Raw genomic sequence first — 25,511 nt, 5'->3', positions numbered from 1 at the left:
TTATTAATAATTGCACCTGAAATAATTTCTCTTTAACACCTGTGTTTTCAAATGTCATTCATTTATTCACTCAATCAGTCACCATTATATCGAGAGCTTTCTCTGTTTCTCTCTCTCTCTCTCTCTCTCTCTCTCTCTCTCTCTCTCTCCCCCCACCACGCCCCCCTCCCCTGTGTGTGTGTAGATGAAGGTTTTATTTGGGAAATTAAGATTTCCCTTTGCCACCCATGATTTCATCTTTATCTTCTCTGGGTAATCTTGCTGCCATGGATGATGAAATGACTCATGTATGGTTAAGAGTCAAAATTTCCAACACCAAACCCTTGATACATCTTTCCCATATAAGCCCTCTCTACTTGAAGGACTTCTTATCTCAAGAAACGGCACCTCTATCTTTCCCCAACTATTTGCTCCAGACCATTAAAATCTGGGGAACATTCTTAATTTCACACTTAAACTAACCCATTACTTAGTATGTTTTCAACCAATTTTGGTTGGATGAACACTGGTGTTTGAATGAGGGCAAATGAACGAACAATATTTTGAGCTACCCACACATGCCATGCCCCTTTGCTCCCTTCCAACCTCTTTAAGAATCTCTGCGCCTGTCCTTGAATGAGTATGTCTCAATGAAAATTTTTACATTTTGAAACACTCAAGCTATTTCCTGGAAACAGATTGTGTCTCTCTGATTGTCTATTAAGGTTTTTTTTAAACCACTGAAGATCTTGGAATCAAACCAAACTAATCTGCATTTCCACTTTTATATCTGATTTATAAATGGCACCTTATAATTTACAAGCACTCACTTACTTAGTGTCTCTAACAGAGTCGAAACAAATACCAAGCCTGCCAGCTATGCTACCCAAGTCTTCTCCCTGCACCCTTCCACTTGGGAACTTTCTAGTTCTTAAAGCTGAAGAGGAGGGGCTGGACCTAGCCCTAGGTGGGAGGTAAAAGAGTGATAATGGTTCTAGGTCACATTTATTTAAGGATAAGCAAGCCAGGGGTCACTGTCCCTGTCTTCTAGATGAGAAGACAGGCTGGAGATGGGAGGAGCCAGGCTCCAAATATGCATTTCTGGAATTGCTTGTGTCAAGGGTCACTCCAGAGTACTAGACCAGGGTAAGTTTACCTTGGCATGAGTGACCTTGGGGACTGGATCACTCTTTGGTGAGCCAGGAGATGCCAGAGACATCTGCTCCACTGCAAAGACCCACATGCTTCCATATACGATCGGATGTCACTCCTGATTGAGCACCATGACTCGTGGGGATGGTATGAGACTAGGGTTCAACTAGTAGAGGATGGCAGGGGCAAGGAAAGAAACAAGGTAAGCAGGAGCCATGGTTGGGGAAAGACCAAGAAACACTGACCTAGCCCCATCTGAGCAAATCCAGATGTTTTTCCAACACGTGATAGATCTAGTATATTATCTAGTAAAAACTACATCAAATTCTAAGTTGGAGGGATTATAAGTAGAAAATGACAACTGGGAGGCAGGGCTGGCAGCCATCACCAGTCTCTGGGGAATGTGATCTGTTGTGGTCTCTCCTGGATGCTTACTGTATTCACAGCACTGTGGAGAGAAAGCATTGTACACCACCTGTTATAGTCCAGGACTGCCTGTCTGCAGTGCCTCCTATGTGGCACTTACCACATCAGTGCTTGACCTTCATGCCCACACGTCGTGCCAAAGGTGAATACAACTACCTCCTGTTTTACAGGCAAAGAAATCAAAGCTTACAGGGAGGTGATGACTTGCAAGACTGGGATGCCAACCCAAAGAGGGTTAGCTCTAAACCAGAATTTCCCTTCTCACCCTTGCTCCGCGCTTCACTCCAGCACAGGTAGACTCTCTCCTAGGGCAGCAGGGAGGTATTTTGCAAAACCATCCTTCCCTCCCCTTTAGAGCAGTAGCCCATCTCTCTCTGGTCCGTCTTGCAAGTACTCAGCTTGCAGCAGCATTTCCCCGTACGCCCCAACACACACTCATGTCTTCATTGCCCATCCCTAACTTGAAGCCAAAATTCACGTGTGAAAACTAGACCCAGCAGACAGTTTGGGAACAGGATTCTCCTGACTATATCCTGGGTGACCTTGGGCAAGAGGTTAAAAAAAAGAAAATAAGTTTATTTTCTCATTTGTAAAATGGGAAGACCCCACTTGTGAGGCAGGGGTGAGCATGATGTGGTAATAAACGTAGACCGGTTCACCTCAGTCCTGAGTGAGAGACCTATAATGATTGCAGTGGATGTTTGGCTCCCTCCCTCCCTCAGTTTCCACTCCCCTTTCATTGGTGACTGCATGGAGTCATGTGGACTTTCTCCTTCTGGGCTCTCTGCCTAGCTAGACCTCACTTTCCTAGAGGAGAGAGACTCTTCTTGGTCTTCTCTCCCCCAGGCCAATCCAGAGTGTGCTCAAAGGATTTCTGAAGCTGGAGGATTAATAACTCCCACAGGAATAAGCTTTGCATGGGGTGGGGGGTGGGGTGTCTGTCTTTTGGGGGCAGATCTTGCTGGATGAAATGTTTCCTTGGTTAGTAGCTTGACCTAACAACTTGACCCTTCAGGGACCCTGATTCCCATTGTGGGCAGTTCAAGGTTGTTAGCCTTTATTTTGATTCTGCTTTGACCGTTGTCTCTGATTTTTTCCCAGTGAACACGACTTTGTGGAGGATTCAAGCTCAGTTGGTGGGTGGTGCTGATGAAGCCCTAGTTCCTGCATCCATCCCAGTCTTCCACCCTCCATCTCTTCCCATCCATTCCCCTAGGACCGCCATTCAGTTGGGGTTGGGGGAAAGTCCACTTCTTTCGTGCTTCATGGGCAAATCAGGGATTTGATTCCGACCTGTCTCCAAGGGTTAGGAGAAGTGCAACTGTGCAGTGTCCAGAGCGATCACGCCCAGAATCTCATGGATGAAGATGCCTGTGCCTTAATGGGGTGGGAGGGGTAGCCAGGGAGGAAACTGAGAGAAGAAAACCTAAAAGGGTGCTTCAGCTCTACAGGAGTCCCTGGAGGGCTCACCCCTCCCCAGCCCAGCAGGAGGGGCGCACGCTGCTGTGACCACACTCGCCTCTGCATTCCCTGGGGAGGAGAAAGGGGGTGGGCGTCAGTAAACCCCCAGCCCGCTGCTTAAGAGCCTCCCTTCATTTCTTCTCTTTCATGCATGCCCCAAATCCTGCCTCTCCAGTTCCTCCAGTCTTACTTTTTGCGGGGAGGGGGCGCTGGGGAGAGGGAGTAGGTGGATTCACGTTTTGGCCCAGCTCAGAGAAGCCCAGTACCTGCGCCTGCTAATTCTGGGCACTTGGAAGGACTGCAGGGGGTGTCTGACCACCGTCCCCTCCCCTCCAGCCCCCCACAGACGCCCCCTTATCGCTCAGTCAGTCCCCCCTCACTCCTACTCCCCGGGCAGAGGGTCCCGGCCCAGGCCGGCCCCTCCCCCCAAGGTCACCCAACTTTTTCCCCCGCGCCCCGCCGCTCGCGGGGAGCCCCCGAGGGGCCCGGGTGGGGCGCGGCCGGGGCGGGGCCAGGCCCCCTCCCATTGGCCAGGGCGGGCTGCGGGCGCGGGCGCTGATGTCAGGCGGGCGCGGGTGCGGCGGGCGCCCGGCAGCCCGGGCTCGGGTGGGGGCGCGCCGAGGGGGGTGGCGGGCAGCATGCTGCTCGGCTGCGGCTCGGCCTCCCACACCCGCGGCGCCCGCGTCCTCGCCAGCAGCGGCGGCGGCGGCCGAGCGGGAGCGGCGCCCGCGTCTGCAGCGGGGGGCACCGGGCATGGCGCTGCCGAGGGGCGGCCGTGCAGGGGCGCCGGGCCGGCTGCTGCTGCTGCTGCTGGGCGCCGCATGCCTGCTGGTTCCCGGCGCGCAGGTGAGGCGCCTGGCGCGCTGCCCCGCCACTTGCAGCTGTACCAAGGAGTCCATCATCTGCGTGGGCTCCTCCTGGGTGCCCCGGACCGTGCCCGGCGACATCAGCTCCCTGTGAGTGCGTGGGACCCTTCGCGCCGCGCGCCCCGCGCCGGGACGCCGCGCCCGGCGGGACCCCCGCTCCCTGGCCGCTTCAGGACGGGATGAGAAGGATGCGGGGTGTGGGGAGGAGGAGGCGGGGGTGGGGTGGGGGTGCGCGCCCAGGGTCGTGGATGGATGCAGACTCAGCCCCCGCTACTCCCCAGGGAGGCTGGAGGGTCCCCCGAGCGTCTGGGAACCCGGGCAAGTCTCCGTGGCAGTGTTTCTCGAAGTGGGGGCCCGCGGGCCACCTGCACGGGACCCACCTGGGGGCGCTGGTGCGGATGCAAATCACCAGCCCACCCCTCCCGCGGGCTGAGTGACGCTGGAGTGGGGCTGGGGAGTCTGCCTCAGGCTCCCTCCGCGGTTTGGGGGTGCATTAAAGTTTGAGAGGATGGGTGGGTATGTAGAGAAAGAGAGAGAGAGAGAGGCCAACTGGGAAGGGATGAGGCCTGTGTCCGCCTCTGCTTCCGCTCTGGGGTCTCACCCCCATCTCTCCACGTCTCCATAGCTCAGGTAGGAAACTGCTTTAGGATTGGGGGCTGCCCGTGTGGTCCGGACAAGAGGAGCAGGAGGAATGGCTGGAGCCGGGCGGGGGCGGGGGTGCAGACTGGAAGTGCTGCAAGGCAGCCTGACTTCTTGCCACCCCACACCGCACTTGGCTTTTCCCAGGGCTGGACTGGACAGGAGAGGGTGCCCCGTTTTTTATTTTAATCCATCTGCTCCCCGGGCTGGTCTCCTCCTGCCCTCTCTGAGCCCCTGCTGGCCACAGCACCAGCTCCCCTAATGGCCATGGAGGGGCCCCAGGCCCCAGCGCTGCTGCTGGGAAATGTTTTCTGCTGGAATGACTCTCTAGTTGCAGGCCAGCCTGCTGCGGAGATGTCCAGTCTGGCAGCAGGCAGCGGGCACGGAGGACCCAGCTCAGAGCCCTTTCTCCCACCTTTCCCAAGAACACAAACTGGAAGGTTCCCCTTGGCATTTCTCAAAACTCAGGAGGCTCTGGTTGGAGCCTCTTCGATGGCTCATATTGCTAAGTCAGATGCCATGGAGGATTCGAGAAATGAGAATTCCCGTTAACTACATCTTCAGACCTGCAGCTGCTTTCGGGACGGGCAGGTTCTGGGAAAGAATTCGGCAATATTCTGTGTGACTGGAAGGACAGGGGTCCAGAGGGTACAGAGAGCTAAGCTGTTTGCTCCGCGTTGGCGGTTCTGCCTGGGCAATGTCCCTACATTCTGCCAAATGTACAGACACACACACACAGAGGTTCAGGGGGCACCACCAGGCTTTCTGGGTGCATTCTATCACACGTGCACTGAGCAACTCGCAGGGCTGTGCCCCTAGGGGAATACTTAATCCTACCCCAGAGTTTCACGGGCCAACATGAAAGCTGCATCTGCACCAACATCATCCCTGGCAGGTGAAACCATGACCCCAATCCGTTCTAGCTGGGTCATCCTGCTGCTGAGGGCAGGAGGGCAGGGACTGAACACGAATGGGCTTAGATCGTCTGCGTGAAGCCAGGAGCATGGTGGTCCAAGTTGAAGTCAAACAAACTGGTTCAGGCTCCAGTCTCTCCCAGCTCCTGCCCCTGAGATACCCTCGCCACGCCTCCTCGTGCCCTGTGTGGAGACAGGCAGACCCACTGCCCGGCCTGCTCCCGAAACAAACCTGGGCCTCATTTCTTCCCACTTTTGTCCATAGGAGCCTGGTCAATGGAACCTTCTTGGAAATCAAAGACCGAATGTTTTCCCATCTACCTTCTCTGCAACTGCTGTGAGTATGGGATGTATGGTGTGTGCTCTAGGAAGTGGGGGTCCTGGTGTCTCATACCTACCTCTTTAACACTGGCTCTTCCATTTTGTCTGTGTGGAGGGGTGGGGTGATTTCAAGCAACGCTCAGTTGCCAGTCTTCAGCATTATGCACCAACAAGGTCAGATGGTTCAATGCTTGGGTGCAGTAGGGCTCGAGGTCACTGGGGCCAACCTGTGCTGTACTGGGAACCCATGCCATGCCATGGGATTGGAACTTGGAGATTAGGTCTCCAGCCCTTGAGCTATCTCCCAGTCCCTTACCCTACTAAACACACCAAGTGTTCTGACTGTACTATTACTCTAGCCCCAAGAACATCTTTCTGATGAAGAAGAAACAGAGCAAGGGGCCTCCAGACAAAGCTTGGAGGGGCCCCCACAGGTCCAGCTAATTGTATTGCTCATGGGACCTGTGGGGGCCCCTCCAAGCTTTGTCTGGAGGTCCCTTGCTCTGTTTCTTCTTCATCAGAAAGATGTTCTTAGGGCTGGAGTAATACTACAGTCAGTAGGGTGTTTGCCTTGCACACAGCCGACCTGGGTTCAGTCCCCGGCATCCCATCCCATATAGTTCCCCAAGCACTTCCAGGAGTAATTCCTGAGTGCAGAGTCAGGTGTAATCCCTGAGCATCACTAGGAGTGATCCAAAAAGAAAAATAAAGATGCTCTTCTCAAGAAAAGGGTCTAGAGCCCAGCACTCATATCCAGCAACAAGGACACAATTATATCTACCAGAGACCTTCATCTACATGAACCATTGACCTAAACCCCTCTCTCCCACTGCCTCTAAAAGAAAGCCTGTGTTTTAATCTCTCAGTGTTGTGTTGGAAAGAAGTATGTCTAGTTGACCGAGTACCTCATCAGGCAGCCTACTATGTAGTTACAGGCATTGTTTGATTTAACATGGGTGGGATTTAAAAAGGAAATTCTTTCTTCTGTTTTTTTGGTTTTGGGGACACACCCAATGGTGCTCAGGGCTCCCTTCTTGGGTTGCTTGGGAGACCCTATACAGAACCAGGGATTGAATTGGGGTTGGCGGCATGTAAGGCACATACCATACCTGCTCGTATTTCTGGCTCCAGGGTGGTATCTTTATTCCTCCATTTGATGGCTAAGAAAATTTGAGGTAGAGGGAGTGATAGCCTGAATTCACCACTAACCTAGATCACCAAGCTCACACACTGAGCAACTCTGTAGCCCGGACCCCTTTTGAGTTGTGCTCTGAGGTCCATAGGGTGCATGTATGCTGATATTCAAAGAAAAGTTTTCAGGAACTAATCTTGGAATTAGCAGAATTGTGAGCCTATAGGTCCTTCTCTTGATTGGCTTCTTTAATTGGAGATGACAACAAAATTAAAACAATCTGCACAAAACAGAAAAATAGAGAGACCAAGGAGATCTCTATTAATCCTAAAGAAATTCACTGTTGAGGTTCTTCTTTAAGGTTGTATGCCTACTACATACAAACTTATGCTGAGCTTTTAAACCCTGACATTTCTTGTAGGTCTACTAAAACATACTTTCCATCTGGTAGTAATATGACTTTAGGTCTTTTACCAAGTAGACCTACTTGGCAGCTATAGGGAATTCATAAGTTTTTACCAAATTTCAGTGGTGTTGCATGAAAAACTTTATGGCAAAAGAAACTTCTGTAAGTTTCTTAGCTCTTGTATTTTGTTTCATGAGAAAGTTGTGTAAATACATATTTTGGTCTCAGCTGTGTGACTTTTTTCGAGTCACTTAACTTCTCTGGTCTCAAATTTTCTCTAAATGCCTTGATTGATTAGAATTTTTCAGGCATCTTTGTGATTGCAGGTGTTTGAAAAACATTCTCTGACTCTTGAGTTGTGATGAATACTTGAATGTTTTGAAATAACAGCTACAAGGTTATATTTATGGAGACAATTAGGGGGAAAGGGTAGAGTAACATGGATGACCCCAAAAGCTGAACAGAGGGGATCAACTTGGCAACGTCCATCAGCACCTATGAACTGGGCTTAAGACTCATGGTGGTCAGGGATGAGAGCATTAAAAAAATAAAAGAGAGCGGGGGAGTGGGGTGTTACAGGGGTTAGGATTCATGCTTTGCATGCAGCCAACTGCAGTTCAATCCTACACATTATATGGACCCCCACGCACCACCCGGTGTAGCCAATGAGGCTCCCAAGAACCATTGAGGTGGCCCAGGTAGTCCCTGGCGCCAACAGAGCCCTAGCAGCACCACATCCTTAGACCTCAGCATGCAACCAATCACTCAGTTGCCCAAGAACCACTGAAGGGGCCTCCCCAGGTACCCGGAGCACCATTCTGGAATCCCTCACCCCCAAGATACGAAGAGGGCTTCTTCTTGTGAAACAAATGTTATGTCTCTGCATTGAAATCTCTCTTTTGTTTCCAGATTGCTGAATTCTAACTCGTTCACAGTCATCCGGGATGATGCTTTCGCTGGACTGTTTCATCTTGAGTACCTGTGAGTTCTTGTGTTTTGTCTCTTCACTGGCAGTAGCATGGCAGTGGATGGCTCGAGTGCTTTCCAGCTGGAACAGCAACTCAGAGCTCTGAGTGGAGAAAACTCTGTTCTATTTTTAGCACTGACCTTTCAGAGTTTACTTGTGGATAAAGGAGACAGAGAAGGCAAGATACTCACTCTTTGCTGACATTTAATTTGTCGTGTGGTAAGCATAATTGGAAATCGCAATGGACACTTTTACCTCCTGTAACTAGGTAGGGATCTGCTGATCAGACAGCAATAGAGTTGAGGGATGCTGAGAATTACTTATTTTTAAATAAAGTCTCCTTATAGGGGAGACAATGTTAGGGCTTTATTTATGATTTATTTATTTATTTGGCAGGCCCGGGGATCCAACCCAGGGCCTCACACAGTGGAAAGGCAGGCACTTTCCCCTGGGCTACATCCCTGGCCTCCATCGTTAGGTTCTTTCACCCAGCTGCCCTAGCTACATTTTTTAGTAGCTACTGAGGGTCGATTTTATTTATTTCTTAGGAACCCCCAACCCTAGTTTTCATTTATAGATGTGCGGGGTGTTTCGTTTTGACCTAGCCACGAACTTTGTTTCAATTTTTGCCCTTCCCCTTTTCATACTCCCCACCCCATCTTTCATCCCTGTTGGATGGTTGTTAATCCTAGTATCAGATGGAATGTCTATCTTTGGCCTTCAGTTGGCTTGACTTTCTTTCTTCTTTGTAGCTTTCAGGTAGGTGTTTGTCTTCTGACTGAGCCTGTTAGGGTCTAAGGAAGCACTCTCGTTTTTTATGTCCTGGAGAAATCTGTCTCTGTGCCTCCTTTCTGCATAGTACACATACCACGCATGCCCTCATAATACTCTGTAATGCACGTGACATGCAAAGACCAGTGTGACTGGACCACTGCCTCTGTCAGAGCAACTGATGGAGATGGTCAGTGTCAAGCTTCTACTTTTCTTATGAGTAGTTCATCTCCTGTCCAGGTTATTGAGCTGGAATCACTTAACTTTATTATTTAGTTTATTTTTTGCTTTGTTGGGTCCTACCCGGCAATGCTCAGGGGCTAGTCTTGGCTTTGCACTCAGGAATTACTTCTGGTGGTACTTGGGGAGACCAAATGGGATGCCAAGGATCAAACCCATGTTGGCCGTGTGCAAGGCAAATGCCCTTCCCACTGTACTACCTCTCCTGCCCTGAGCTGGAATCACTTTAAAGAAAAACCTATAGGTTTGTCATTGCATATAGGTCCAATACCCTATTACGTGTATGACTGAAACCCAATAATGGACAACTTTGTAACTTTTTATCTCATGCTAATTTAATAAAAAAATTAAAAATAACATTAACAACAAAACTATACTAAATATACCCCTGATTTTAAAAAAAAGATGTTTAACTTTATAAGGTAGTTCACAATATTTGATTTCATTTAATATTCAAACACCAACCACACCACCATTACACCTTCCCACTATCATATTTGGGATGTTCTCATCCCAAGCCCCAAGCCTGGACCCAAAGCACAACCAAAATAATATATTTTGTATTGTTTGTTATGAAAACCTGCTGAAAATGCTACAAAAAATTATCCATAGGGGAAACAGTGTGAAGATTGTTCTATTTTGGCAGGGGCCATTAAGACCTTCTTTAGGATAACACTAACATTTTGTTAAAGGTTGAGTGATGAGAACTTCTGTATATATATCTGAAAAAATATATATGTACATATATATTTCCCTCTATGATTGGTTGCCTACTATTTGAACCCCATCACATATCATGTAGTACTCTTGGAGAATGGGTAGGGCGTGTCTTATGATGTGTTGTCTGGCTGCATTCACGGCCGTGTGGTCCAGGAATATGTTCACTCGTGCGTGAGAGTGAGCCTGAGCATGTGAGGAGTGGCCTTGAGCATGGCGGCATTGGGTTGTGGAGGTTTTCAGCTGCCAGGGCTGGGTCTCTAAGGGTGGGAAGGGCTCTTACCCGCCCCCCTCTGGGGCGCCCCGAGTGAAACAGCCTGGGACGGGGTCCAGCGGAATGGCTATGGTGATATGCCTGATTTTGCATGCGGGGTTTGGACCACATCCAGATGTCCTCAGGGCTTAATCCTGATTCTATGCTCTGTGACCATTCCTGGTGGAGCTCAGGGGACCATATGCAGTGCCAGGGAATAAACTCAGGTCAGCTGTGTGTAAGCATCTTATCTTATACCCTACTATCTTTCTACCCCAGATCCCTGATTTTTTTTTAACAAACAAGCATCAGAAAGTTCTCAACATAAGAATGAGGGCTAGAAATGTGCCTTGAATAGCAGAGCACATGTTTAGCTTGTGTGAAGCCCTGGGTCTGATCCCTGACCATGTAAGGATCCCTCAGCATTGTTACGTATGATTCCAAAACACTTAAATAGAACAAAACTACTTCACTAATAGCATTGGGTTGCAGAGCTTCTCCCTTGGACCTTCTCATCAAAGGAGCTTCTTACATTTGATATAATGGCATGTATAAATGAAAATGATTCCTTTGTGATCCCTGGGAATAGTTGGAGTGCGTGTACTCTGTGTATTTCCCACAAATACTTTAGATTGTGGCCAGAATTACTATTGCACAATTGTATGCTCCAGCTCTGAAACATTTTAGTTTATGTTAGGGAAATAGGTTTGGCTTATATTTATCCTGACTGCATTTCCTTTCTCTTGCCAGCTTAAGCATCTTGAGAATACCCCTGCCTCATCGCTCTTTTGTTCAGAGATTAGACTATGTAGGATATGATGAACTCAAGTTTGCTGAAAGCCAAAGCTTAATGGAACTTCCCTCAGAAAATACTTTAACATGGAGATAAACCAATGGGTTTTCCCCCCACAGGACAATGATATTAACCAAATGTTAATAGTCAAGTTCTGTGAGATAGACCAAGGTTTGAAAATGTTTGGAAGCATTCCAGTCTTGCAGACATGGGAGAATGTCTTACTTTTGTGCCTTTCTTCATATTTTGGCAGGGGATGGGGTATAGTGTGTCATATGTGGTAGTAGTAGGAAACCTCTCTTGGCTCTGTGTTCGGGAGTGTGCCTTGGCAGCACTTGGGGGTCCATACTTGGTACTAGAGATTAGAACTTGGGTCAGCCACATGCAAACCTCTGTATTCTCTCTCTGGCATCATGTCTGGTACCTTCATTTTTATCCTCTCAGATGATTGTGCTCTTGTTGCCATTCTGAACTTAAAGACTTTCCTGTTGCTTCTGAATGGCATGTAGAGCACATATGGTGTGCATGCTGTATATGCCCAGCATACACACAGCACATGCCCTTAATATGCCAGCACATGCTCAGAACATGTCCCGCACATGCCCAGCACACACCCTGCACGTGCCCAGCAAATACTCAGTGCACACCCTGCATATTATGTCCAGCACACACCCAGTGCACGCCCTGCACATGCCCAGCACACACTCTGCACACACCCTGCACATGCAGAACACACACCCAGAATATACCCAGAATACTCTCTTTACATGCCCAGAATACACCTGGTGCACACCCTGCACATGTCCTACACATGTCCTGCTCACACCCAGCACACATCAGACACATGCCCTGCACACACCTGCTCTCATGTGGGACCTTACCTTGTCTTCAGAGATGATTGTTTTGGAGAAGATTTTGGCCGCACCAAGTGGTGTTTTGCAGTTAATCCTGACCCTGTACTCAGGGATCACTCCTGACAGTGCTCAGGGGCCAATATGTGGTGCCAGGAATCATAGCTGCATGCAAGGCAAATGCTTTTGCCCATGTACTATTCCTCTAACCCAGACTTGCATTTTTAAAGTCATGAATACCTGTAGATTTCATCCTGAGGGACTAAGGGTCTACAGTAGAGTGTAAAAACAAACCCGCACACGCTCTCGAGGAGCTGTGAAATTCCCACACCGCAGGGCTGTGTAAGGCCCTCATGAGTGCGGGGATGACCCGTGAAAGGATGTTCGTGGGCTCTCCAGGTGGCTCTCTCTCGCCGCCCTCGTTCAGTGCTCTCGAGCTGCTTCTCCACACGGGAAGGCCTTGGATGGATGAAGGAAGAATGAGGGCCAAGCTGGTTGCTGATTAGTTGCCATTTATTCCATCTCTCGTCGTCTCTCCCAGCTCTCTCCAACCCTCTCTCTCTCTCTCTCTCTCTCTCTCTCTCTCTCTCTCTCTCTCTAACTGCACAATTCTTTCTTCCTGCTGTATCCATCTCCTCTATCTCTGTCTCTCTGCTGTCTCTATAACTGTCTCTCCTTCAAACAATCAATCAATCCATTTCTTCCTACAATCCCCTCTCTCAACAGTTCCCCAACCATCAATCCAATCCTCCAAACAATTCCCTTCTCCAATCATCAGTAGCCTTCTCTCAACAATCCCCCCTTGCTCCCTGCAGCCTCTCTTTTAATCCTCTCACCACGCCTCTGCAGCCATGCCTCCCCACAGGAAGCGTGATCAAAAATGCTTTTCCAGGGGCTGGAGTGATAGTGCAGTGGGTGGGGCATTTGCCTTGCATACAGCCAACCAGGGTTTAATTCCCAGCATCCCATATGGTCCCCTGAGGACCTGAGGAATTACCGCCCGGGGTAATTCCTGAGTGCAGAGCTAGGAGTGACTCCTGTGCATCACCGAGTGTGACCCAAAAAGCAAAAAAAAAAAAAAAAAAAAAAGTTTTTCCAGACTTCTCGACCACTTGCAGCCCATAAGGGCAAAACAGCCTTTAGGTGTGTTTCTCCTGTCCTTAGACCTGTAACTTAATTATCATCTTTAATTTTCCTAATATTTACTATTCTGTATGGACACAGTAATAGACACACTTTTAGGCTTGTAGGGTGACTCTCCTGGGGACATGTTACCACAGACTCAGACTATGGTGCTCAGGCTGGATCAATCATTCTAACCCCAGCAGGATCCAAATCTAGTTTTTACTTTTGGATCATGACACAATTTATCCATGATCAAGCTCTTAACTTATAGTTAAGCATTAGGGAACTTTGGCCAGGCCCATTTTGATGCAAGGGTAGCTCATAGCTCACCATTTGCCCTGGGTCCGTTCAGTCCCTCTTCGGGACCCTGCTTTGGGGGATCTAGGAAGTCAGAGCAACTGAGGCTTAAGTCGAGAGAGCAGATGTCCAGGAGGTATATTATCTGGAATCAATCAACTCCCAAGCCCCAGGCTTGTCTTTTTAACTGTCTTCCTGTATTTATACAAAAAAACAACTGCTCTGAAATAATAACCATGCAAAGGACAGTAAGGAGAAGAGAAGGACAATATTTACAAGCCAGAGTCTGATCAGGAGACACAGGTAATTGACAGGTTGGGGAGCAATCAACAAACACAAGCTCCCAGCAGCCAGGGAGAAAGGGCAAGCCAACGTTATCCTATAGTAGAGCACTTCCCTTGCATATGTGAATCCCTGGGTTCTATCGCTGGCATTGAAAAAAATATTCCAAGCCAGTATCATTTTTGATGGGAAGTGGAGACATCTCAGTTTAATTATACTGCTGTTCTCCTTAGGTTCATTGAAGGGAACAAAATAGAAACCATTTCAAGAAACGCTTTTCGAGGCCTCCGGGACCTGACTCACCTGTAAGTCCTATGAAGAGTGTTGTGACTCCTTGCATGCACGGAGTCAGAATCACTTTCTGGTGTCTCTCTGTTTCTTGACTGTATGTTCATTTGGTGACATTCTCTGTGGGCGATTAATTTCTGGGGCTTGCCCATGAGGTTTCCATGTTGCCAATCAGACTCCCACCCACTGTGATGAAAATCAAGTCTTGCTTGGGAGATTGGGGTACGGTCTGAGAAATATGTCGTAGGGGCTGTGAGTGCCACAGGCTGTGCATAGCTACTTCACCAGTACAACCTGCTGCACCCCGGGATGGGGTGCTGAATCCTAGTGGGGCTTCTTGTACATACACTGCATTGCTGAGCCGCATAGCAGCTGCTTTGTGGCTGTGACCACTCACTTGGTTATATTTTCCACCATTGTGAACTGCTGCGTGGGCCACAGAATGCATGTGATACAGGGATCCCTCTGCTCAGTGAGGGCCAAGGGTCTGGGGCTTGAGGAGGTGGGAAGGAAACTCCTGCTGTGTGCCGAAATGGGCTGCATCCTTCCTGCACTGCCCCCTCTCTATCTTGCAGAATAAATTGTGCACCCTCATTTTTTTGCCACTTGGGTCACTTCCAATGATGCTCAGGGATTACTCCTATCTCTGCACTCAGTAATTACTCCCGGCAGTGCTTGGGGATTGAACCCGGGTTGGTTGCATGCAAGGCAAATGCCCTACCCGTTGTACTATAGCTCTTGCCCCCTATTTTCTTTTTTTTTTTTACTAAACAGATTTGGAGAGTGAAGCTTGCTAAACTCATTGCCAAATCCTGAACATAGGGTCAGAATCAGGACAAAATGGAATACAGACTTTTTTAGGTGGTTTCTCTCATTTGAATGCAAATAGTTCCCCCCCCACCTCCCGCTTTTATGTTGGATTAATCTACAGCTTAAGATAAGCTCTCTGGGTTCTTTAATAGCTTTCTGGAGGAAAAAAAAGTTGAAACAAATTGATTTGAATTGTCATATCAGGATGAAGCAAGTACATACACTTAGCCAATTTAGAAAACTGGAGAAACCAGTCTTCGTGTTTATGAAAATGCGAAAATTGGTAGGATTGATGAGCAAGGGATAATTGATGAGCCAGGAACCCGGCCCCATTTGCTCGAGACAGTTTGTGTTTGGGTCTCCCTTGTCGGCCTGTGTTCAGTCAAAATGGAATTGGGAACACTGGGAGCAGCACCGGTGGTCCCAGAGAGCAACAGACGCCTGCTGCCTCGTGGCTCTTGCTGACTCCCTTCTCACCAAAGCCTTGATGACGTCTCACCTTCACCTCGACACACATCCCCACGTTCTCTTAGACAGGTCAGGGATTTGCACCGGAGTCCCGTTGACCGCGTTCATGGCTCTTCTAGCCATCATTTGTTTAGGTTGTTGAGTCCTTTTGGGTCTCAGTCTCCTTATCCTTAAAAGAAGGACAGTTATCCTGAACTCACAGGATTGCTGCATGAGGTAGCTTCCTGTCTTCTCGCAAAGCATCCAGCCCCTCCGCCATGGCCGCTGCTCAGGTATGGTTAGTGCTGCTGTCACCCTCGTCCATAAGGAACAGCAGCAAGAACAATAGCATCTCCTCCTGCCATGCATTATTAACTATTTCTGGGTAGTCCTGGAGGTTTGGATGGCCCGGCAGGGTCTGCTAAGAAGACAGTCGTGTGTATCTGGAGAGGTGAATCCCATTCTCAGAGTCAGGAAGGAGGGTCTACAGTTTTGAACAAAGGGTCCAGGTGATTGATCTACCTAGCGGCATAGCCATGTGACTGAGTTAGCCCAGTTGGCAATTTGCTTTTGACTGAATGGCTATGGTCCTTGGCACCTGAGACTGGGCATGATCATGTGGGTTTGCTTGTCATGCATATTTGCTTGTCATTTTGCACACATGCTCATACTTTTTGCCCATATTGTGCGAGTGTATGCCTGTGCACTGCATTTACCACCATCCTGGTGTCTCCTGTGTCTGAGTGTAGGAGACCCTCCTTTCTGTGAGACATGCAGGGAGCAAAAACAGAAAGAAAGGAGCCCTGTGACTGGGATCGGCGCGTGTCTGGGCCACAGGAGGCTTTCACTATAGGTCACCTGGTTGTCCTAGTGAATCCTACTATGCTCACGCTTACTGGCTCCTCACTCTCCAGTTCTCCAGCCTATTTCTCTAGATGGTTTTAGGAACCATCTAGAGAAACCTGAGCTTTCTGACATCCCCGTGCATACCATCTCATTCCATTGTAGGCTTCCCCCCTTTATTTATTTATTTATTATTTACTTATTTATTTACTTATTTACTTATATTTTGGGGCCATAGCCAGTGATGCTCAGGGCCTAGTCCTGAATCTGCACTCATGAATTATTCCTGACAATGCTCAAGGGACCATAAATGGAATTCCAGGGATCGAACCTTGGTCGGCCACATGTAAGGCATGTACCTTACCTGCTGTACTGTTTCTCCAGCCCCTGGCTTCCCATGCTTCTGTCTCTTGCCCCAATACTGTTTCCTAGGCTCACATCCCCTGGCATCCTTCAGTGTCCAGCTTCAGTTCTCTTTCTCCCATGTAGCCATTCCTTATTCCCCCTCCTCCCTTCCTGCAGCCTCCCTGTTGACGGCACACATGCCAGATGCTTTCCTCTAGATATAACCAGGATGGTACTATTGCATGCATGCAAGTTTTATCCCCCAGCAAGCTTGAAGCTCCCTTAGGGCTGGCCTGTGTGCTTTTCTTTAGCTTTGCTCTTCCCCCAGTGCCCATCTTAGGACTAAACGAGCAAGCAATTCTTTTTTTTAATTTTAAATTTTTTTTCATAAAGTTTTTCACATTAATTGATTACATCCAATATTTAAACACAAATCCCACCTCCATTACACCTTCCCACCACCATTATTTTGAATTTTCCCACCACCATTTAAGCCTGCCTGCCACAGGCAGATGCTAGATGATTTATTTTCTATTGCTTATTATGAGTATCAAGAGACGTCCTGCAGCTTTAAAAATGGCAGTGTGCTCCTGAATCCTAAAATTGTAAATGATTGGGGTCCAGACGCATCCCTGGAGGGAGCGAATCCATTTTGAGATTCATTTGTGAGTCTCTGGATCAAGGGTTGATGCTCTGAGATGGTGCCTAGAGGCAGTTCGTGGGTGTGACGTCAGGACCCTGGAGGGGCGGGGAGATGGGGATGGACAGCCCGTCCCCGCTGCTGCCATGTGGCCTGGAGTCTTCAGTCCCTGGGTGTTTCTACCTGGGTTTTTCTTCTGGGAGTTTGTGGTCACTGGGGGTTCATTTGAAGTGGATGGAGAGGGAACGACCCCTCCATCTGAGGTGCCCTGGTGGAATCCTCCTGGGGTCCAGAGAGACCTCCCATGAGCCAGCAAGCCATTCTTTCCGTACTTTGACTGACAGATCCCTAACTGAGCTCGATTTTCCAGTTGTGTTCTACTTCTGGGCAAGACATGTGACTTGAAAGTCAACTCCTTGAGGCCGGAGATGTATGCTGGGATTAAAGCATTTCGTTCATTGTTCAGAGAATCCACCCTTCCTCCCACCTTCCCACTTTTGGGAAACTAAGCAGAGAGAATATACCAGGTTTTCTCTAAGTGTCTTTCTTTGCTCCAGAAACTCACTTTTTTGGGCATTTGCTTGTTTGAATGAAGTGTCTGATTTTTATCTTTTGTGAAGTTCCCAATACCTTCTAGACTCACATTCAGGCATCAGGAAACCTACATCAGGTTTCAAAGCAACCTGAAACTAAAGCCAATGTGGAACTAAAATCTAGGACTTTCCCCCCATCCTCTAAAGCCCCATGGACTGTTGCCGTTAAATATTTTCAAGAATGTAGTATCATGAACTTGTAGACAAAATAAAGTGGAAACTGAGACATTTAGGCACAGAGGTGAGTGGGGTGGAGTGTCTATCTAAATTGTTTGGCTTACTGAAATCTAAAATGAATACATGGAATGGTGGCTGAAGTTTCTGTGTTTCTTGGACCATAACCAATCTATATATTCTTACCATGTCCCCATAGTACATGTAAGTAGCTACAATTTTTAGCTAAATATTTAGCTTTCAGCTATTTTTTTTTCTTGTTGTCTGTAAAAAGTTACCATTTATATGGGGTGGGGATGGGGAAGAAGGCAAATTCCAATCAAAACCCCAATTTTTAATTTCAAAATGTAGCTGCTGGGGAATATTTGGCAAGTGTCATATTCAACTTATTTTCCAACATCTTAAAAAATGTATAAATAAATGATTTTGGAAAGAAAAATAAAACAATACACAAAATTGTGTTTACATTTATTTATAGTTACCTAGTATGGAGGGGGCTTCATTCAGACACTAGGGATCTCCCTAAGATTCTGTCAGTATCCTGAAGCAACATAATTCAGATTATTCCAGAAAGATTAAAGCTTTTATGGGATGAGTCAATATGGTTAAGACTAATTTCATATATATTTTTACAGAGATTGGTGCTCATTGCCAACATACTTACATTGCTATGTTTACTGTTTATATACTAATGTATAAAAGGAAGTGAGGGTAACTTTAGCTTTTTTGCTGATTCACATTTTAGTGCAGGAGCCTTTGGGGAAATGACAGACTTAATATACTTCATCTCAACCCCAGCATTTTTCTGCATTGAGAGCCCTCCACCTTGCTCTTTCTTCAGTGGGAGAATGAGAGCATTGAAAAATCCCGACTCATTGATAGAAGACTTGATGGAGTTCATTCAAATCTTTTTACTGGAGATATGGAGTAGATGAGTGAAGTTTGTAAAGATATTCAACTTTATGACTAAAATGCAAAAGTGGTTTCTGGTCACCCTTCGACAATGGGAAAATGAAATTGATCCACTCATCAATTGTGACTCCACTATTGTGGTTTACTAAGATTGCATATTCTCGTAAACATTTGGGCTGAGGCTTTATTGTGAAGTCATAAGTAATAAAATAAGTATTGTGAAGTCATAAGTAATAAAATTCACTTAGAGGATCATCTGGGGATTTCTTGGTACAAGGCTGCATTTTTACTTTCTTTATAATCATTTTTCATCTTAGTGCTTCATTCACAAAGATTAACTGAGTACTACTCTGCCAAGTTCTGTTCTAGGATCTGGGGAAACAGATGCAAACAGACAAATATTTCTGTCCTCATGTTGCATAGGTGTAGGGAGAATACATGTCGATAAATCATTATATAATTACAATACACAAAATGCAAGGTGATAGTTCTATGAAGACCAGCCAAGCGAAGAAGGGAGATGTATGGAAGTGATGGAGGTGATGATAATTGAGGACAGACAGTAGAAGAAGAGGGGGGACTTTAGGGGCAGGGTGTCCCAGGAATAAACAACTTGTCGAGAAGCTGGAAGGTGAAGGTGGGTTGGGCCTGTAGGAGAAAAAGAGGCCAGTAAGGTGATCTCAGAAGCTGAGCTCTGGTCCCATTGACTTTGCTTCTGGGACTAATGGAATGCCATCTGAGTTTTAATGAAGATACACAAAGAGCTTGAAATAAATGCTTGCTTTAAAAATAAAACCGTATTGGAATTATGTGCATGGGAAAACACCAATAACAGTATTATAAATCAGAGAAACTCAATAAAACACATTTAAAAATAAAGAAATAAAAACCAAACTAAACCTACATTGTACGCCTGCACCTATTACCTAGTATTTGGAATCTCCTTGTGTAAGTAAGCTCATATCTTTTGCTCCATATCAATAATCAAAGCCAGGAATTGAAGGTTATGTGCTAAAGAGGTTTTGAGGTCTGCTTTAAATCATTAGCTTTATTAAAGGGACGTTGGGATAACAGGGCGTGAAGATAATAACCACATTATAATGTGACTTTTTTGTCCTAGTTCTTTGGCCAATAACCATATAAAAGCACTCCCGAGGGATGTCTTCAGTGATTTAGACTCTCTGATTGAACTGTAAGTAATGAAAATCAAGTGTAGGCATGCTTGTCATTGTGTCCCTGTGTCTTTCTATCTCCTCTTTACTGAAGTGTGTGTGTATGTGTGTACACGCACATGTGCATAGTGTGTGTGTGTGTATTGTAGCAGAAAATCCTAGACAAAATAATAGCGCACACTGGGAAACAGAATGGAGTTTGTGTTGTGTTGTATTTTGCCTGGTTAGAATACTCAGGAATAGCAGGAACTACTTTACTTTTTGTCTAATGATTTTCACTTCTTTCTAATATAGTTTAACCAGATCTTACTTAACATTTTGATTGTGCTTGTGGAGGCTCTTCTGATAATGTCCCAGTGCTGCTTGGGAAATTGTGCTGGGTGGGTGATTTTCTTCTCTCATCCCTTTCCCATTTCTAATATGGCATGGGGATGACTTACTTTTAGAGGACTTGGAGAGATGGCATAACCTCTGTATGCCAGACACTTAAAATCATGGGTACTGGAGATTATGAAATAAAGTCAGTGATATATACAAGAATTGAGTTGTAGAAAATGCAAAAGCTTTTAAAATCTATTTGTTGTGGATATCACATGTGTCAGGATGTTAATAGTTCCCATGATTACTAATACTTGCCAGGCATATATGCTTGTCTGAGTATGTGTTTTGATTTTGCCTTTTCAGAGATTTAAGGGGCAATAAATTTGAGTGTGACTGCAAAGCCAAGTGGTTATATCTGTGGCTGAAGATGACAAATTCTACTGTCTCGGATATACTATGTATTGGGCCCCCAGAATATCAGGAAAAGAAGCTAAATGATGTGACCAGCTTTGACTATGAATGTACAACTACAGGTATTGAGAACCTCTTTCTCCAAAGACTGATAGTAGAGTAACCTCTCACCAAAGAGTAGGAAAAATAGGTCAAAAAGTATTCCAAATTGTTTCAGAGGAAATCAAAACACCTTAAAATAAGAAATGTAAGAAAAATATTTCAAAATTTTGAAAAGTTTTTGTTGAGTGCATTAATTTTAATTTTGATTCTTTACACAATTCCAATTTCTTAAAAAAGTTTTGTTTAGAAAAGATTCACACATAAAGTAGTGGGATTGGCATAAGAATATTTCCAAATTAGATGAGGGTTCCTGAAAGTCAGTGCAAGAACAGGCCTAGGTCATTATTTCTTGAGCTACTGTTGACACTTTCTCTTGATTGAAAGTAAAATTTATTGACACTTCCATGAATAAAGGCAAAATTTTAAAACCTATAAATTGCTTTTGCAGTACCACATAGAAAGAGCCAACTAGGTAAAATATACCCAATGGCAAAGTAGGAATGCACCCTCACAAGTTGTCAAAAGGAAAAATTCACATTGAGGGAAAAAATATATATTGGAAGTTTGATTTAGTTTTCCAGTGCCTCATGGTTTCAGTTTGTTTTTCAGGGTTTAAAGCTAATAAATTAAAATGCTGACTGCCTCACCAGTCACATCTAATAGAGAGCAGGGGCTGGGGATGATTCCAGATGAAAACTGAGATAGTTTCTAGAGCTTCTAAAGCCAGATTGTAAAAGGGAGTGGATCAGTCCCTAGTATGAAGCTTGCTTACCAGACTTAGAAAAATAAACATGTAGGCTGTGAGTTGGTATCTGCAAAGCCCCGAAGCGTGTCTGTCTGTAGCCACAGCAGGAAGGAGAATTCAGAAAATAGTTATAGAAAATGAAAAAGACCAAAAAATGAAAACCACCCAGAACACAATGTCACTTGCTGGCCTGGCCTCTTCAAGCCTGCAAACAAATAAAACCCAACTCAGTAATAATTACTTCTAGATAAACAAGGGACTCTGCCAAGTCTCTTCCTTTCTGACAGGGACCTCACCACTGTGGCTGGGCTCTTGTCCTTCATCAGCGAACAGGGGCTCACTCAACTGTGTAATTGGCAGGTGCCCTTTGACCCGCGTGGCCACTCAGAGGTGATTGATTGCATTTCAGAGCAGTGCAGTGTATCAGAGGTCATAGCCAATGACATTTACACCAAAGGGTGGCATTCAAGGCCATTTGGCACAAAATGCTGAACCCAAGCTCCCTGGAAGCTTCTTTTAGTCATTTCTGTAGTTTTTCTGGAGAGTCCTCCAAACCCCAAAGTGAAGAGAGAGAGATTCCCATTGTGCTTTTCAAACCTGGCCCCAGTGTGCAGATTCATTGCCAATGAAAGGGCTTTGCCTTTCATTGGCACAGGCTATAGCAGACTGTGGGCAGTGGGGAGAATTATATGCGAAAGCATGATTCTTTCCAGGGATTATTATTATTATTATTATTAATTATTATTATTAATTTGAGTCCCCCTGAGATACACAGTTATGAATTTGCTCATATTGTGTTTCAGTCATACAATGTTCCAACACCCACCTGTCCCTTCACATTTCCCACAGCCACTGTCCCCAATTTCCTCCTGTCAATCCCCTCCACCTGCAGCCTGCCTCTATGGCAGGCACTTCTCTTCTCTCTTCTCTCTCTCTCTCTCTCTCTCTCCCTCTCTCTCTCTCTCTCTCTCTCTCTCTTCATAGATCTCTGACCCATCAGCTGCCCTGGCGATGCCCATGAATGAAACACGGGCTCTAAGCATTGCGTTAGGGATGAAGCAGCTTGAACCAAAGTAGCCGGGTCCTGCAACCCATCCCCACCTCAGGAACCCTGGGGATGCTTGTTCTTCCTGGCATGTCTACTGAGAGCCCCACTAAAATTGGGCAAGTCCATGTCCCTCTGGAAAGAGACACCGGGCGTCACCTTTCCTGTCGTTAGTGCTCAAGACACCTGCAGAGCCGAGCTCTCTCCTCATTGCTCCCCCTGTTGGTTTTTGCCAAGGTTTCAGAAAACATGGCGTGTCCAAGTAGCGTTCTCCTGGTAAGAACCAGGCCGGTCCGAGGTGAGGTTTTCTCAGCGGGAGGGCTCCGGTCTTCTGTTTAGATCAAACCTCATGCCTGATACTTTATGAAAGGTGGGGGGCAGGCAAGGGAGGCTCCACCAAGATTGTGCTGTGAGAGTCACACTCTCTTTGCCCCCTTCAGTATGTGTGTGTGGGGGGTTGGGAAGAAGCCCCCTTTTCTGAGCAGATTCTTGACCTCACGGCTCAGATTTCCGGGAAGGCAAGGCTTCTTCCGGAGCGGGAAGAGGAGGTGACTGGCGCCTCTCTGGATCTGCCACAGGGGTGTAATTAACACCCAAGGCTCCACTGGGCAAGCTCGCTCTCCAGATTAATCACAGTCCTCCTATAACCCTGGGCTTCAAGTCTATTTTTAACCACCTCAAAAATCCCTGTTACTTACTCATGATTCCTCGTGTTAGGTGGATAATTCACTAAATTCCTCCGAGGGAGCGAATTTTGCATCCTAATTGTCCTGTTAGCTTTCCCTGTTTCGGGGCTGATGAAAATGCAAAGAGAAAGAATGCATTAATGTGCAGTTCCTCTCCCCATAGGATTGGCATCATGTATAATTTATTTTCTGCAAGTGCTATAAATAGCACACATAGAAATCTGTTGATTTCAGTGGGAGTGAGGCCTAGATGGGAAGAGTCCCACTGACATCATGAACTGCATCCTGTGTGAGCGGACGTGGCCGTGCTCCCCACCTCGGGTACCATTGGTGCTCGAATGCCAGTAAATTGATGTCACTTTGGGGAGCTTTCTGCAAAGGATTTGCTTTAGAGAAAGAGAAAACTTAAAATGGGGATGAGAAAAGTCATTTAATTTTTATTTTTTTGTTTTTGGGAGTCACACCTGAGTGTGCTCAGGACTTGTTCCTGGGGAGTATGGAGGTGCGGGGTGCTGGAGATTGAACCCAGGAACCTGGGTTGGCTGCATGCAAGGAAAACACCTTAACCCACTGTACTATCTCTTTATTCCCCCCTAAAAATTTTTTTTGGGAAAGATGTTTAAATTTTTCTCCCCCTCACTTCCCCCCCCCCACTTTCATATACACAATCACATCATTTTTCTCTCACCTTTTCTTCCTCCTTTTGTTCACCTTCTCCTCCTGTTCCTCTTTTCGGGAGGGAGTATAGTGAGAGGATGGGAGGCATCTCCCATTAAGACTCAGATCATCAATCAAGTGATCTAACAGTTTGGGCTGCGTTAAGCACTTGGGAGTTGGGCTGTCGACAATATCACGAGAGCAGCGTTTGGGGAAAGGAGCAGGCTTGGGTCCATTCCATACGTGTTTTCCTTTGGCCGTTTTTCATCCTGGGATTCTTTATCAAGAATGGAAACTTTTTAGTCTGCACTTGAAATGACCCATGCTTTGGGACTCATGTTTCTGAAGCTGAAGGTGCAGCCGGGGAACGGGGGAGAGGACAGGAGTGTCTGAGACCCTCGGCTGACCCGCATGAAATGAACTCAGATGGCGGCGGTGGTGGTGCGAAGAGCTGCTTCGGGCCCTTGCGCATCTCCAGAAGAGGCTGCAGTGCTCATGGCCGCGTTTCTTTTTCACCCTATTCCCCTCCGCCTGGCCACAGAGCCACTTTGCAGGTCCTGGTGGAGGGCATAAGCACACTCCAACATCTCCACCGGCTCTGCCGAAAGGAAAGAGCAGAGTTTGGACATCTAATGTGTTTTAGCCTAGTTTGAAGCCTGATGGAGCCAGCTGATATTTGGGGGAGCTTAGGAGTGGGGGGTTGGAGCCATTTATCTACCGGGACAGGCAGCTTGCTCTGTGTCTTCCCGGATGAGGGTCAGTGATCACACAGACACATCCTCACAGATTCATTCTCCATAGCAATCTAGTGAAACTCATCTTCCTCCTGTCACCGAAGGTCCCATTTCTTGCTTAAGGTCCCGGCGCCCAACCTCTCATGCCTCAGAGCCTGCCACTCTCCTGATGCCCTCCTCTTGCTGGGGTGCACGTCAGGCTCACCTGCTATTGCCACAGAGGTCCTGACCCTCCTGTCTTTTGCTTGGCAGTGGTGGGGTGCAGAGGCTCAACTCCTCTCTCTCCAAATCACACCCCAATATTTCGACACCAGAGATTTGGCTGTAGTGAAGAATAAGATGTAAGCCATGGAGTCTAATGGTGTCTACTTACAACTCCGGCAAGTGAGCTAAGAGCCAGTGTCTTTTAGTGGTTGGGAAAGGCTTGATAGAAGAGGTGGGGCTTGAGTGGGCTGAGATAAGAGAGGCACAAACCTGGGTGTCTTCATAGCAGTGACTCCCTGACCCAGACCATCATTTTGTCCTGCCCAGAGACTTTGATCTCTGCAGCATCTCTGGCCAGAGAAATAACACAGGAGCCAGGCTATGGTACAGGAGTGAGCAGCTGAGTGGCTGGATTGGCTGAGAACTGCCAGGAATGGCCCCTGCACCCACCGAGCACCACTTGGCCTCCCTCCCCACACAAAGAACCCACACACATACAAAACTCAAACGAACACACCATAAACTTGATAAAATTTCTAAAAATTCTTTTCTCAGTGGTTCTCCAGCTACTCCTATGCCAACCGTCCTTGCATTTCAGCCCTCATGCTCGTCCTTGGTTAAACTTTACATTCTCTACCAGGCTCTGGCTTTCACTCCGGCTGCCCTTTGGGGCAATGTCACTGTCATGCCACTTTCAGAAATGTTGCCTTATGGTATTCTTTCTGTCTTGTCTCTTTGAAAGCCGGGTCTCCCCAAAGTCGGTGAGAGCTTGGCAAACCTTTGACCCACC

At 46.9% G+C, this 25,511-nt stretch overlaps 1 protein-coding gene across 1 annotated transcript in view; it reads left to right on the top strand.

Annotated features, from left to right (window-relative positions):
- Positions 1-3,626: 3,626 nt before the first annotated feature.
- The window catches only part of LGI2 (leucine rich repeat LGI family member 2), a 33,901-nt gene continuing 12,016 nt past the window's right edge, over positions 3,627-25,511 (top strand). The window contains exons 1-6 of the mRNA XM_004608026.2: positions 3,627-3,974; positions 5,703-5,774; positions 8,206-8,277; positions 13,826-13,897; positions 19,765-19,836; positions 20,501-20,670. Of these exons, the coding sequence (XP_004608083.2) occupies positions 3,772-3,974; positions 5,703-5,774; positions 8,206-8,277; positions 13,826-13,897; positions 19,765-19,836; positions 20,501-20,670 (661 nt within the window). The 5' untranslated portion in view covers positions 3,627-3,771. The remainder of the gene's footprint in view (positions 3,975-5,702; positions 5,775-8,205; positions 8,278-13,825; positions 13,898-19,764; positions 19,837-20,500; positions 20,671-25,511) is intronic.

This window comes from Sorex araneus, chromosome 5 (assembly GCF_027595985.1).
Source record: "Sorex araneus isolate mSorAra2 chromosome 5, mSorAra2.pri, whole genome shotgun sequence".
Classification (NCBI taxonomy): domain Eukaryota; kingdom Metazoa; phylum Chordata; class Mammalia; order Eulipotyphla; family Soricidae; genus Sorex; species Sorex araneus.
Note: the sequence above shows the minus strand (reverse complement) of the source record. Positions and strands in the feature narration are given on the sequence as shown.